General features: G+C 41.8%; 1 protein-coding gene and 1 pseudogene across 1 annotated transcript; both read right to left on the bottom strand.

Annotated features, from left to right (window-relative positions):
- The window catches only part of LOC118885090, a 97920-nt pseudogene that overhangs the window by 37320 nt on the left and 43993 nt on the right, over positions 1-16607 (bottom strand).
- LOC118885388 (ATPase family AAA domain-containing protein 1-like) lies at positions 13799-14640 on the bottom strand. Its single transcript, XM_036834019.1, is given in 2 exon segments — positions 13799-14490; positions 14493-14640. Coding segments are annotated over 2 exon segments (834 nt in total). The 5' UTR covers positions 14635-14640.

Genomic DNA, 16607 nt, shown 5'->3' with positions numbered 1-16607 from the left:
AAATGACAGAGATTGTCAAGGCAGGATGGGGAGCCCTCTCTGAGCTTAGACCTGAAGGGGGACAAAGGGCCTGAGCCACGGTGATTTAATAACTAAAGGTAAGAGTGGAAACTAACATCTGAGACAGATGGTGTTTGGAAACAGAGAAAAGGTGAATGTGACCAGAGCAGAGTGAACCATGAGAAAAGCTCCCAGGATGAGGCTGGGGACACTGGCAGGGCCCTGAGGATGACACAGGGCTGAGTAGCCACAGTGAGGAGTCGGGATTTTGTCCTGAGGACAAATGGAAGCCAGTGGAGGTCTGAGTGTCAGGAAGTGACAAAATCTCCCTTGAGATTTATCCTTAGTCATGGAAGACACCTGATGATATTCTCGCTGACTCTGAGCCTAGCTTCCTGCCTCCATCCTACTGTTTTTTCTTTTAGTTTTTCATTTTGGGAGGTCTGGGATCCATTTAAAATTCTTATTACAAGTGGGCACTCCCTCCAAACCAGAACTGCCACACACAGACACACGCCCAATCTGGCCAATCATTTCAGGGCTCAGAGTTACCCAGGCTGAGAGTTTCTGGTCTAGTCTCTCATCTCCATGTTACAAGTGGGCTCCCTGATGCCCAGAAGGGAGACATTTATGACAAGGTCTGAGCTGAGTGAACAGAACCGGGGGTAACTGAATTCTGAAAAGGTCACCTGGTGGGCAAGTGGGCACAGTTTGTTTTTATCAACCGTCCCATTTAACACCAGGACCATCTTTCATGTGCCTGAACAAAGGAAACTTCTCTTTCAAGGTTCGATCACACTGATACCAAGCAGGTAATTCTTCTTTATCAGAAGATTGCAGTAAAATATTTTAAAAACACAGAATTGCAAATATATATCCACTGGTGCAGAAAACATTGTAAGGGATCAGCTTAGAAATAAGATCTGAGCAATCCTTTTCATCGTGAATAGAGGGACATTATTGGAAGAAGGTTCCAAGTCAATCCCACCCATCCTTCCTCATTTGCACAGAAGAGTCAAAAGGGACCTGAGGGAAACATCTTCATATCACCTCATAGGTCACTATTTTCACCGATCACAGAAAACGGGAAAAAAGGAACATTAGACTAACTGGTTAAACTAGGTTTTGACTGTTACTAAAAAAGATCATTGACATCTTTGCCAAGTACTCCTCAAAATAGTCTAAAGTTATTTCTACTTACCAAAGAAAATTTCAAATATATTAGATGAAGAGAAGAAAGCACTCAGGCGAGGAATGAATCTGAAACAAATTTGAAAAAGAAATAGTGTGTATTATTTTTAATCTAAAAATCTGGCATCAAAGTTTTAAAACAAAAACTGAGGGTAGGGTTTCCCTGGTGGCGCAGTGGTTGAGAATCTGCCTGCCAATGCAGGGGACACGGGTTGGAGCCCTGGTCTGGGAAGATCCCACATGCCGCGGAGCAACTGGGCCCGTGAGCCACAACTACTGAGCCTGCGCGTCTGGAGCCTGTGCTCCGCAGCCGGAGAGGCGGCGACAGTGAGAGGCCCGCGCACCGCGATGAAGAGTGAACCCCCCCGCTCTCCGCAACTGGAGAAAGCCCTCGCACAGAAACGAAGACCCAACACGGCCAAAAATAAATAAATAATTATTAAAAAAAAAAAAAAACAACTGAGGGTATATCACATTTGGAAAAGAATGACATGACTAGAATACTGGAGACTTAAAAAGCTTATTTCAGAAGTTAAAAATGATTTATAGGAAAGAAGAAATTGAATGAACTAAGATTTATTCCAAGCTACAAAAAGAATCATATGTAAAGAAAGAAAGAAAAAAGAAAAATATAAATCCAGTAAAAAAAATAATGTTGCCTTAAAAAGCCACCACATAGTGACAGAGTCAGTCATTTCTTGCCCCACTTCTCCTCTCCCCTGACTTCTACCCCATGTCAGGAAAAGGTACGGGGGTGACAACTGAGTGAATCAAGTCACTGTCTGCTGGCTCAACAGGGTCTGCAAATGGAAGTTATCTTCTGATACAAATAATAACAAAAGGCACAAGCCTTACTGACAGGAGTTTTGCAATTCTCATCCTCATCTGCATAATTTAAAGAAATTTTAAATGTATTAGATTCTAAAGACACGAATCAATATCATCACAACTTAATCATCCACATCCAAACAACTCACCATCCACCTGGATCCAGTTTACCCTCTCTACTTTAACTACTAGGTGTTTCCATTTCATTCTGTTCACCTGTCTCCCTATTTCATCTTGGTCTCTGTGTCTCTTTTTATTCCCCTCTACACTCCTGCTGCTTCTGCCCTCTTACTTCTTCCCTCACACCTGTCCTGCCCCACTCTGCAACTTACTCCCTTTCGAGATGCTCTTTCTCTCCAACCTTTCTGATTCCGTCAAAAATCTGTAGGTATTTCTGCCTCTTGTTTGCCTCATCTCCGCTTCCTCTCTGCCCTCCGGGTTACACTCCTTCTCTCCCTGTTACTCTCCCTTCCTCCCCACTCTCTGGCACCCCAGGTGGCTCTTCTTTCTTCCTCTGCTCTTGTCACCCTTTGGCTTCTTTCTCTGCCAGCACCATGACGCACTCAAGTCCATGGTTCCACGTCTTATCCTCTCCACGTCTGACCTACCTCACCACCGTTCGCCTCCCCCTCCTCCAGGGCAGCTCTCCCTATGTTGTTTTCCAATCTCTGGAGATCTGGCTTTTTCATTGACTTCTCTATTTTATTCACCTGCTACTTTCAAGGCTTCATCTCTTTCATTTTACTACCTCTTTGCAAGTCCCTCAGCCACCCTCTACGTTCCCATCGGTTCTCCCTCCTGCTTTTCTCCTTCGCAGTTTTAATCTTTCTCTCTCAGTCGCTCAGTCTCTGCTTCTCCTGATGCCCCCCACCCATTTACTGGGCTGGAGACTGAATGAGATGCCCGCGGACCGGAAGAGCACATTTTTCAATAGAGCTGAATATGACACGGAACAACACTAGGTGTCACAAAGCTGGCCCAGGTCACCTCCCCCAACGCGGGGTGAGGGGAAGGGCTGACCAGGAAGGGGAGGCCAGAGAAGCAGAAGGACCGGCCTGAGGAGGAGGCGAGGACAGAGGGGCGGGGAGGGAGGGAGGGGGTCTCCGGAGAGGGGCGGGCTCTGCAGAATCCCAGGACCGGGGAGAGGACGCGGCCTGTCCGGGAGCGGGGCGGCCTGCACTGCCCTCCAGGGGCCGAGAGGGCGAGGCTGGGGGGCGCGAATCCACCTCGCGAAAGAGGACTTTACAGGGGGAGGGCGGAGGTAGTAAAGGGTTTTAAACAAGAAAATGTCGCCAAAGACGGTGTCTACGTGGACCGAAGGCTGAAAAAGCCAAGGGAACGGACCAGCCTCAGAAAAAATTAAAACCCAAACGAAAAGATACCCGACCTGCAACTGCAACGTCTGGATTTACTCTGGGACGGCTGCGGCGGGGGGTGGGGGTGAGGGGGCGCTGCACAAATTTACACTGGAAAGAAACTTACGCTCCGCTCCGCGACCTTGGCTCCGCGCTCTCCGCTCTCCGCGTCCCTAGGAAAAGGCTCCTGGCCTTAGAGGTAGGGCTTCCGGGGCGGGGCCTGGGCGGAGCGCCAGCGGCGAGGGGCGGGGCGAGGAGAGCGCCCAGGTCTGCGCACTGAGCGCGGGAGGGAGGGGCAGGGAGCAGGGCGGGGTTGGTGCGCCTGTTACCTTGATTGCATTCCTTTAAGTTACTGGCTGTAACAGTTTTCACGTAAAAGCTTACGGCTGTGTGGGCCAGTTATGTCGGAAGCCAAGATATTTCCTCTTAAGACTAAAAGGGTTTAATAAAAACCTATTTCTCACAGCAGGTTGTTCTGACGTCCTGCTAGTGAGGCTGAAGCAATTCACTGGTCTGGGAACTTGGGTCTCCAGGAGCGGAGAGGGAGGGGTTGACGTGGGCCATTAGTTGGATCCAGGAACACTTCCTAAATTGGAATTAATTTAAGCAGCTTTAAGAAATAAGAACGGGGGGCTTCCCTGGGCTTCCCTGGTGGCGCAGTGGTTGCGAATCCGCCTGCCAATGCAGGAGAGATGGGTTCGAGCCCTGGTCGGGGAAGATCCCACATACCGCGGAGTGGCTAGGCCCGTGAGCCACAACCACTGAGCCTGCGCGTCTGGAGCCTGTGCTCCGCAACAAAAGAGGCCGCGACAGTGAGAGGCCCGTGCACCGCGATGAAGAGTGGCCCCTGCTCGCCGCAACTAGAGAAAGCCCTCGCACAGAAACGAAGACCCAACATAGCCAAAAATAAAAGAAAGAAAGAAAGAAAGAAGAACGGGACTACTCTCTGTATTACAAATACAAATAACAAATACAAAACTCTCCCTGGGCAGAAATGGGCTATTTCATACTGACACCCTACAAAACTGCTTTTCTTTTTCTATTGCCCATTCACGCAGAAGGGCAAACTCAACATAGTGCTTGAGTTCCACAAACTCAGGGACAGTGCCTGGAGGTCTGAGATGGAAGACTAAGACATGTGATCATTTAGGTCACTAAAAATTGCCTTAAAAACAGCAATACATTTTTTAAAAATTGTTATAAACTGCATTATTCTTTCTTTTATCCAATGTGTTTTAATTATTTGCCTTTCTAAAACCAACTCTGTAAACAGTGACATATGAGAGTTGTATAAGCAACACTTTATACAGTGACAAACATCACTGAATAAGTTTAAGCTGTAGAGCATAAGTAACTGACATATACTGTGAAATGATTATCACAATAAGTTTAGTTAGCATCCAGAATTTCATATAGATAACATAAAAAGAGAAAGCGAAATAGAAGAAAAAACTTCTTTTTCTTTTGATAAGAACTGCATTACTGTTTAAAAAACTTACTCTATTCCACACTTGGGAGAATTAATTTTAAGTATCTTTCCCAAAAACTTTTAATGAAATTCTACCTAAATACATAATAACACAATGTAATTTCAAATTGATTATATGTTCATTATGCACGTAATTAGAATTTTTCACTTTTTATTTCCAAATTATAATATATTTCAGTTTTTAATTTTCTATTTCTTAAAGTTTTGTCAAGGGTGGGTAACAAAGCCTGAAAAATAACAATCTTCAGAAGACACTGGGATTTATTTCCATTTAAAGAATAATTAAGTCGCAATATTTCTAACCGCATTTAGTAGGGAGGTATATTCTCTTTAATTTGAACTCTAAAGAAAGTAAAACTAGATTACCAAATATACAGTAACTTCATTTCGACCCCCAATATTTTTAAGGCAGTATCTGTTAGATAACATCTACTATAAACTATGCTTTATCACATCCCTACATGTGAAACATTTCAACCAGAGAGACATGGGAATCCACTGAAATAGGATACTGTTTACATAGGGAAATTAGCATACTTAAAGTATTTTCAGGTAAAATGAGCAGACTGTCCTGGTGTATAACTCACAGTAAGTTTAATTATCATGCATCATCTCATATAGATAAAATGAAGAGAAATCAAAATAGGAGAAAAAACCTTTTCTTTGATGAGAAATGCATTATTCATTTTTTTAAAGGTTTTTTTTTTTAATGTGGACCATTTTTAAAGTCTTTATTCAATTCGTTACAATACTGCTTCTGTTTTATGTTTTGGTTTTCTGGCCCCAAGGCATGTGGAATCATAGCTCCCCATCGAACCTGCAAGCCCCTGCACTGGAAGGCAAAGTCTTAACCACTGGGCCACCAGGGAAGTCCCCATTATTCTTTAAAATACTTACTCTATGCCACACCTGTGATGAATTACCTTGTGAACATATATGGTAACTAAAAAATTCCTTTTAAAAAAAAAGCAAAATAAAAAGATCTTAGAAGAACAAAATACGCTTAAGCTAGCAGAAGGTAGGAAAAAGGATTAGATACAAATGAAATGCAGAATAAAACCAGAGAAAATGACAACAGTACAACACCGTTATTTGAAAAGGATAACAAAACTGACAAATCCTTATCCAGATTAACAACAAAGGGAAGACTCAAATGATTGAATCAGATATCAAAGAGGGGACATTATAGCAGATTACAACTGATTCTTCAGAAATTTTTTTAAAAATTTAGAAGAAAATATTTAGACAATTCTATGCCTAAATATCAGATAACCTAGAAGAAATGGATAAATCCATACAGAACACAACCTACCAAGACAGAATTATAAAGAAATTAAAAATCTGAACAAGCCTATAACTTTTAAGGAGATTGAACCAGTATTCAAAAACCATTCAGCAAAGGAAAGCAAGATAGCTTCACTGCAAAATTCAACCCAACATTTATAAACAATTAAGACCAACCTTCCAAGGACTTCCCTAGTGGTGCAATGGTTAAGAATCTGCCTGCCAATCGATACATGGTTCGATCCCGGGTCCAGGAAGATCTCACATGCCACAGAGCGAGTAAGCCTGTGCACCACAACTACTGAAGCCCTCACGCCGCAACTACTGAGCCCACAAGCTCTAGGGCCCATGTGCCACAACTATTGAGCCCACATGCTGCAACTACCGAAGCCCGCACGCCTAGAGTCCATGCTCCGCAACAAGAGAAGCCACCACAATGAGAAGCCCTCGCACCACAACGAAGAGAAGCCCCCACTCACCACAACTAGAGAAAGCCTGCGCGCAGCAATGAAGACCCAACCCAGCCCCCCAGAAAACAGATCAACCTTCCTTAACATCTTCCTGAAAATAGTGAAGAAAAGGGAACCATTCTAAATTCCCTCTACGAATCCAGAATTACTCTAATACCAAAGTCAGACAAAGACACTACAAGAAAACCAAAGAATAAAATTTCTAATGAATAACGATGCAAAAATAAGTAATAAAAAAAAAATAAAAAAAAATAAAAAAAAAATAAGTAATAGTAAGCAAAAATCAACACATTTAGGGCTTCCCTGGTGGCGCAGTGGTTGAGAATCCATCTGCCAAGGCAGGGGACATGGGTTCGAGCCCTTGTCCGGGAAGATCCAACATGCTGCGGAGCAACTAAGCCCATGCACCACAGCTACTGAGCCTGCGCTCCAGAGCCCGTGAGCCACAACTACAGAGCCCACATGCCGCAACTACTGAAGCCCACGCACCTAGAGCCCATGCTCCACAACAAGAGAAGCCACTGCAATGAGAAGCCCACGCACCACAACGAAGAGTAGCCCCCGCTCACAACTAGAGAAAGCCCGTGCACAGCAACAAAGACCCAATGCAGCTGAAAATAAATAAATAAATAATTTTTGAAAATCAACACATTTAAAAAGACTATTATGACTAAGGGGAATATATTCTTTTTTTTCTGTATTTTTTAAAAATTTATTTGGTTGAAGTATACTTGATTCACAATGTTCTGTTAATTTCTGTTGCATAGCAAAGTGATTCACTTATACATACAATACATATATTCTTTTCATATTCTTTTCCATTATGGTTATTAAGGATATTGAATATCGTTCCCTGTGCTATATAATAAACCAATGGAACAGAACAGAATGCCGCAAAATAATCCTTTCCATTATGTAAAGTGTTTTGACGAGGGTACCAAGACTACACAAAGAGGAAAGGACAGTCTCACTAACAAATGGTGCTGGGAAACTAGATATCTACCAGCAAAAGAAGGAAGCTGGAACCTTACCTGCATCAAACGCAGAAATTCGGTGTGCCAAATGATACCATCAACAGAGTGCAAAGACAACCTCTGAGGGATGGAGGTGACGAAAGTCATTTAAAGAACACCCACGTGTCAGAGATTTAGGTTGATTTCATAGGTGAAGACCAATGATGGAATAAAATACCTTCTAGCCCTGAGGTCTCTTTCTGAACTTTCCATTCCACTCCCGAACACTGAGATTTTGAAGTCAGTGACTCACTCATTTAGCTTCAATGCATTATAATAAGCCTGAACATATTTCCTCTAATATGTCTTTTCCAGAATTTACCAGGCATTCTTGCATATAAATACATAACTTCCAAGTGCAGATTCTTTACTTCTGATTTACAGAGAGTGACAGAGGGGGTTGTTGAAACTTATGATCTTACAGCCTATTGGTCAGAAGCACGGGTGATAACGTACATTTGTGCTGCCATCTGAAGTGTGTTGAGAGGGATGGCAGTCCTGTGAGATCTGTAGGATCTCATGCGATCTCAGTACAGCCAGTGTCAGAACTGAGTTGAATTGTAGGATACACATCTGGTGTCCCAGGAATTGCTTGTTGTGCAGAAAACTCCTCACACATTGGTGACCAAAAGTGTCAGAAGTGTTCTATGTGAGGGTGTTGTGGTGTGAGACATAGGAGACACAGAGGAAAGAAACACACAGTAGGAAGAAATGGATTTTTCCCTCCACAGGAGGAAGAAAATCAAGTTTTTCCTTTGTAAGAACACCCAACATAAGGAGATAATTTTTCAAGATCTTCCAAGTACTATATCAAGACAAACCATATTCTTGGCCATCAAACAAGTCTTGATAAATTATAAGAAATCAAGTTATACAAAATATTTCTATGACCACAATGGAAAAAACAGAAATCAATAACCAAAAAATATCTGGAAAAATAAATATATGGAAAATAATGACCTACTAATGAACAAGGCTGGAACAAGGAAGAAATTACAAAGGCAATTAGCATGTATTCTCAACTGAATGAAAATGAAAACAGAACATATGAAACTTACAACTGACCAAGTACTTCAGGAGAAATTAAAAACTTGAAAATGGGGCTTCCCTGGTGGCGCAGTGGTTGGGAGTCTGCCTGCCAATGCAGGGGACACGGGTTCGAGCCCTGGTCTGGGAAGATCCCACATGCCGCGGAGCAACTAAGCCCGTGAGCCACAACTACTGAGCCTGCGTGTCTGGAGCCTGTGCTCCGCAATGGGAGAGGCCGCGACAGTGAGAGGCCCGCGCACCGCGATGAAGAGTGGCCCCCACTCGCCACAGCTGGAGAAAGCCCTCGCACAGAAACGAAGACCCAACACAGCCAAAAATAAATAAATAAATAAATAAATTTATTAAAAAAAAAAACTTGAAAATGGATAGCAATTTATTAAAACATCTGAAAACCTAAGGGCTCTTTCTTTTTTGTTTGTTTGCTAGGGTTTTGGTTATTTTGGTTATTAATGTGAACTTCCTGCTTGGCATGGGACTTAAGTCCATAACTGAGTTCATCCAGTTCTGAGGCTTACATAGGCAGGGGAAGGCAGGACCAGGTAAAAGGGCAAGTCTTGAGGTTATTTACAAACATTTGATTATGATACACCACTTTGAAATGTTATAACTGAGAACACATAGGCCATTGAGGGTAGTTGGACTACAAAAAGTAATATATTTCTAGATAAAATAAAAATGAATGGCTATTCTAATGGGAAGAGAAAACAGAAATTGGAAGGTATGAGGGTAATTATTTAGGAAAAGAATTCTTGACATCACGACGTCAAAGGTGAAACGATTCCTGGAGATAATACGTTATTACCTGTAACCTTGACTTTGGGAGGTTAAGGTGGGGATGAAAAAACAAAAGGTCGTTGAAAGTGTACCAGTCAGCTTTCTAAAAGTTTTGCCGTGCTGACAAATATTCCTGAATTCTCACTGGATTTTAACAACAAATATGTATTGCTTCCTCATATGACCTCTATCATTATTCACCTCTTATTTCTATAATTCAGTTCTGTCATTAAGGGTAAAATTTCAGTGTACCCAAGAACATTCTTGCAGTAGAGAGGAAACGGGGTTATATGGAACAAAGACTTTGAAAGCTTCCATGTAAAGTTGAAACATGCCATTCTTTTTTTTTTTTTTAATATCTTTATTGGAGTAAAATTGCTTTACAATGGTATGTTAGTTTCTGCTGTATAACAAAGTGAATCAGCTATACATATACATATATCCCCATATCCCCTCCCTCTTGCATTTCCCCCCCACCCTACCTATCCCACCCCTCTAGGTGAACACAAAGCACCTAGCTGATCTCCCTGTGCTTTGTGGCTGCTTCCCACTAGCTATCTATTTTACATTTGGTAGTGTATATATGTCCATGACACTCTCTCACCCTGTCACATCTCACCCCACCCCCTCCCCATATCCTCAAGTCCATTCTCTAGTAGGTCTGTGTCTTTATTCCCGTCTTGCCACTAGGTTCTTCATGGCCTTTTTTTTTTTTTTCCCTTAGATTCCGTATATATGTGTTAGCATACTATATTTGTTTTTCTCTTTCTGACTTACTTCACTCTGTATGACAGACTCTAACTCCATCCACCTCATTACAAATACCTCCATTTCATTTCTTTTTATGGCTGAGTAATATTCCATTGTATATATGTGCCACATCTTCTTTATCTATTCATCTGTCGATGGACACTTAGGTTGCTTCCATGTCCTGGCTATTGTAAATAGAACTGCAACGAACATTGTGGTACATGACTCTTTTTTAATTATGGTTTTCTCAGGGTATATGCCCAGTAGTGGGATTACTGGGTCACATGGTAGTTTTATTTTTAGTTTTTTAAGGAACCTCCATACTGTTCTCCATAGTGGCTGTTATCAATTTACATTCCTACCAACAGTGCAAGCGGGTTCCCTTGTCTCCACACCCTCTCCAGCATTTATTGTTTGTAGATTTTTTGATGATGGCCATTCTGACTGGTGTGAGGTGATACCTCATTGTAGTTTTGATTTGCATTTCTCTAATGATTAGTGATGTTGAGCATCATTTCATGTGTTTGCTGGCAATCTGCATATCTTCTTTGGAGAAATGTCTATTTAGGTCTTCTGCCCATTTTTGGATTGGGTTGTTTGTTTTTTTGATATTGAGCTGCATGAGCTGCTTGTATATTTTGGAGATTAATCCTTTGTCAGTTGTTTGTTTGTAAATATTTTCTCCCATTCTGAGGGTTGTCATCTCATCCTGTTTATGGTTTCCTTTGCTGTGCAAAGCTTTTAAAAGTTTCATTAGGTCCCATTTGTTTATTTTTGTTTTTATTTCCATTTCTCTAGGAGATGGGTCAAAAAGGATATTGCTGTGATTTATGTCATAGAGTGTTCTGCCTATGTTTTCCTCTAAGAGTTTTATAGTGTCTGGCCTTACATTTAGGTCTTTAATCCATTTTGAGTTTATTTTTGTGTATGGTGTTCTAATTTCATTCTTTACATGTAGCTGTCCAGTTTTCCCAGCACCACTTAAAAACATGCCATTCTATTCACACCAAATGGGCCAAGGAACTCAAATGACCAAGCTTGCATAAAATAGGGAGGGAAGAGCAATCCTCTCAAAGGGATGGAAGGTTTGCCTATGTCAACTGGCCAAGCTTGATATCAAAGGGCAGACACGCATGATCTCACAGGAGGGTGATAAATGATTGGAAATAATATTGCAATATGTGATTAGTACAGCTTCATCAGAAAGAAGTCCCTAGCCACAGCAATTGGACAAGAAAAATAAAAGGAATCCAAATAGGGAAGAAGTAATACTGTCACTGTTGGCAGATGACATAATACTATACATAGAAAATCCTAAAGATGCCACCAGAAAAGTACTAGAGCTCACCAATGAACAGGGTAAAGTAGCAGGGTACAAAATTAATATACAGAAATCTGTTGCATTTGAATACAGTAAAACCAAAATATCAGAAAGTGAAATTAAGGAAACAATCCCATTTACCATCGCACTAAAAAGAATAAAATACCTAAGAATAAACCTACCTAAGGAGGCAAAAGACCTGTATTCAGAAAATTATAAGATACTGATGAAAGAAATCAAAGATGACACAAACAGATAGAAAGATATACTGAATCCTTCTCCTAGAGTAATGGAAACAGAAGCAAAAATAAACAAATGGGACCTAATGAAACTTAAAAGCTTTTGCAAAGCAAAGGAAACCATAAACAAAATGAAAGAACAACCTACAGAATGGGAGAAAATATTTGCAAATGAGACAACCAACAACGGATTAATTTCCAAAATATACAATGGCTTATATAGCTCAATATCAAAAAACCAAAAAACCCAATCAAAAAATGGGCAGAAGACCTGAATAAACATCTCTCCAAAGAAGACATACACATGGCCAAAAGGCACATGAAATGATGCTCAACATCACTAATTATTAGAGAAATGCAAATAAAAACCACAAGGTACCACCTCACCCTGGTCAGAATAGCTATCATTAAAACGTCTACAAATAATAAATGCTGGAGAGGGTGTGGAGAAACAGGAACCCTTGTACGCTGTTGGTGGGAATGTAAATTGGTGCAGCCACTTCGAAGAACAGTATTGAGATTCCTTAAAAAAATAAAAATAGAGTTACCATATGATCCAGCAATCCCACTCCTGTGCATATATCCAGAAAAATGAAAACTCTACTTCAAAAAGACATATATACTCCAATGTGCATCACGACACTATTTACAGTAGCCAAGACACAAAAGCAACCTAAATGTCCATCAACAGATGAATGGATAAAGAAGATGTGGTATATACATGTATACAATGTGATATTACTCAGCCATAAAAGACAATGAGAGAATGCCATTTGCAGCAACATGGATGGACCTAGAGATTATCATACTAAGTGAAGTAAGTCACATGGAGAAAGACAAATATCACATGATATCACTTATATGTGGAGTCTGAAATAATGATACAAGTGAACTTATTTATAAAACGGAAACAGACTTAGAGACAGTAAAAACAAACTTATGGTTACCAAAGGGGAAACGAGGGGAGGGATAAATTAGGAATGTGAGATTAACATATACACACTCTATATATAAAATAGATAATCGACAAGGAACTATTGTGTAGCACAGGGAACAATATTCAATATCTCATAATAAACTATAATGGGAAAGAATCAGAAAAAAATATACATATAAGTGAATCACTTTGTGGTACATCTGAAACATGGTAAATCAACTATACTTCAATAAAAAAATAAAAGAAAGTTGTCTTTACTTTGTTCACACACAAAATACCTTCACCTCAGTTCCAACTGAAATGAAAACAAAAAAATGTCAATACGAATACAACTTCCATCATCAGTGAGGATCTCATAATGGTCTCATGAGATCCCTCTTGCTTGGAAAACAGCTTGTTCATTCATAATGTCAGGTCTTGATTGTAATATTACATCAAGGGAAGCTGAAAACAAAATGCCAGACTACTATCTTTTCTGTTACTGAAAGGATATCCAGGGGAGATCACACTACTCCCAGAAACATTTGCAAAAATCTGGACACAGCTTTTAGTGTCACAACTGGGGTAGTGCTTCTGGTGTCTAGTGTGTACAGTCCAGTGATGTTGGTAAACATCCTACAATGCACAGAACAGCTTCACACAACAAAGATTTATCTCACTCACAATGTCAACAGAATCAAAAAGTTATCACGTAAACATGAACTGAAAGGAAAGAGGAGTGTCTTCTTAACAGCAGATAAAATAAAGTTCAAAGAAAATAAAATTACCAGGGGTAATAGCAAATGACATAATGAAAAAAGGGCCAATCTACCATGAAGACCACACAATCCTAAGTGTATACGCACAAAAGAACAGCAGCAAAATTTGTGAAGCAACAACTGATAGAACTGAAAGGATCAATACACAAATCCACAATTATACCTTGAGATTTTGATACATCTCTCTCAGTAATTGATAGAACAAGGACAAAGAAAAGTATCTTACATGGATGAACTCCATACCACCATCAAAGCATGGGATAGAATCAAGAATTTTAGGACAACATTAAAAAACAGCAGATTACACATTATTTTCAAAAATATGTCAGGATACATAAATCACAGCAATATCTTTTTGGATGCATCCCCAGTAGCCAACTCCCACATTGAGGTTTGTCTTAGAACAGGCTGGTTGACATGAAATCTCATAGGCATTCTTCCAATCATATCTGAGTCAAAATCCTGAGGATGATTCGTAGCTCTCATCACTATGACCTGGCACCTGTGATCAGTACCCAATCCATCCCAAAGACTCATCAACTGAGTTTTCATCATGGCTGTAGCTTCATGGTCAGAACTTGAACGTTTTCGTAGAAAGGAGTCAATTTCATCTATAAAGATGATGGAAGACTGTGGCTTCATGGCAAGGGAGAAAACAGCAGCAGCTAGTTTCTGAGATTCTCCATACCACTTACCAGTCAGTGTTGAAGGCTGAAGGTTAAGAAAACAACAACCTGCTTTTTTGGCTGTAGCCTTGGTAATCAATGTTCTACCACAGCATGGAGGCGCATAGAGAAAAACACCTTTTGGAGGCTGCAGAAGCTTGGAATTTTCAAACAAATGTTTCTTTTTGGTAGGTAAGATGACTGTATCTTTCAGATCCGTAATGACATCATTTAAACTTCGTATATCACTCCAAGTAACATACGTGTTCAGACGGTCTAGCTGATGAGCAGCAATACCCATTTCATACTCTGAAAGCTTCTCATTTTTCACGCCAATTGGCTTCATTAATTTTTCTGCCTGTTTCAGAGCTTTTGCTTTCTGATTGGATCAATTGCATCCATTATCCATTCGATTGTAAAGTATGTTATTGCATCAAATATCATCAAACAGAAAATTAAACCAACATTATTCCGACTCAGGGGACGAGAAAAGGCTTCAGCATGTTCCATCTAGATTGTTAACAGTCGCATAAAGAACAGGCAATTGTTAACACCACCATCCTCTGCGAAAAGGGTGCCTAGGCTTGAAGAACCGCATCCATTTTTGCACCAGGTCGTACCAGTGCCTGTGCAACAATCAGACCTGGCTCATTCTGGCCACCTTCACCTAGGACCCTGGTTCTGAGGTCACCCAGGACAGCCCCATGCCCCTGAAGCAAGCTGGCTACCTAAACTTTCCCTGGAAATGGCCTAACTCATAGGGGCAGCACTAACAGAGACCTAAGGGCCTAGGCCAGGTTGACACCAAGGTGAGGACTGGGATGCCCTTGGAGGTTAATCCAATGGATACTAAGGGCTGCAGGAAGCTGGGGGGTGGCACTAAGGTGGGGTGTGAGAGGAAAGGGAGGTGACCTTTCGAGCTTGGCTTCCCAGATCCAATCTGGTCCGCAAAGGACCTCAGCCGGACCCTTCACCCCTCCCACAAAGCCCTGTGGGAACCCGCGACTCACTCCCTCACAGATACCTCACTTCTTTAAAAAAATTTTATTTATTTATTTTTGGCTGCGTTGGGTTTTCATTGCAGTGCACGGACTTCTCATTGCTGTGGCTTCTCTTGTTGCGAAGCACAGGCTCTAGGTGCGCGGGCTTCAGTAGTTGTGGCATGCAGGCTCAGTAGTTGTGGCTCACAGGCTCTAGATCACAGGCTCAGTAGTTGTGGTGCACGGGCTTAGTTGCTCCGCGGCATGTGGGATCTTCCCAGACCAGGGCTTGAACCCGTGTCCCTTGCATTGGCAGGTGGATTCTTAACCATTGGGCCACCAGGGAAGCCCAATACCTCACTCTTAAAAGGCCCACATACAGAGACAAAAGGCAAAAGCAGTAATAGAATAGAAGCATTGGCCAGACCTATCTGCTAGTCTTACATGGTCTACTGGGGAGGCGTCTGTGGCTCACACTGGGGACGCGTCTGTGGCTCACACTGGGGACATAAACACTGGTGGCAGACATCTCGGGGAGCATTCATCTGCATGAGCTCTCCAGGAGGCTGACATGTCAGCACCAAGACCCAGCACCATCCAACAGCCTGGAGGCTCCAGTGCTGGGACTGCTCAGGCTAAACAAGAAACTGGGTGGGGACACAGCCCCAACCATAGCCGACAGGTTGCCTAAAGGAATCCTGAGCCCACAGCCATCTCTACACATGCATCTACACCTGGCCCTGCCCACCAGAGGGCCAAGACCCAGCTCCACCCACCAGTGGGCAAGCACAAGCCTCGAGACCAGCCTCACCCACCATGGGGCACACACGAGAAGCAAAAAAACTGAAGCCCTGCAGTCTACAGACAGAACCTGCAAACGCAGGCCAGACACAACCCTGGGACCAGCTGGCCCCTGACCCTTGGCTTACAAGAGGGGAGTGCACTGCTGGGACGCAAAGGATGTCGCCTAAAGTGGGCGACACTTTCTCATCTCTCCAAGTTTGAGAAGCGCAGCTAACCTACCACATACATAAAAATACAAATAGCAATGTAGACAGAATGAGGCGACAGAGGATTATGGTTCAGACAAAGGAAGAAGATAAAACCCCAGAAGAACTTAGTTACATGAAGATATGCTATCTACCAAAGGAAGAGCTCAGAGTAATGACCATAAAGATGATCAAAGACGTCAGAAGGAGAATGGATGCACAGAGCAAGAAATGAAAAGCTTTTAACAAAGACTTAGAAAGTATAACAATCCAACAGAACTGAAGAATACAACAACTGAAATGTAAAGAAAAAAACAAAAAACTAGAAGGAATCAACAGTAGACTAAATGAGGCAGAAGAATGGTCAGTGAGCTGGAAGACAGAGTAGTGGAAATCACCACCCCCGAACAGAAAAAAGAAAAAAGAATGAAAAGAAAGGAGGACAGCTTATGAGACCTCTGGGACAACAGCAAGTGTGCCAATATTCACATTATAGGGGATCCAGAAGGAGAAG

Source organism: Balaenoptera musculus, chromosome 19 (genome assembly GCF_009873245.2).
Source record: "Balaenoptera musculus isolate JJ_BM4_2016_0621 chromosome 19, mBalMus1.pri.v3, whole genome shotgun sequence".
Lineage (NCBI taxonomy): Eukaryota > Metazoa > Chordata > Mammalia > Artiodactyla > Balaenopteridae > Balaenoptera > Balaenoptera musculus.
The sequence above is the reverse complement of the archived record's forward strand: the minus strand, read 5'-3'. Positions and strand labels throughout refer to the sequence as shown.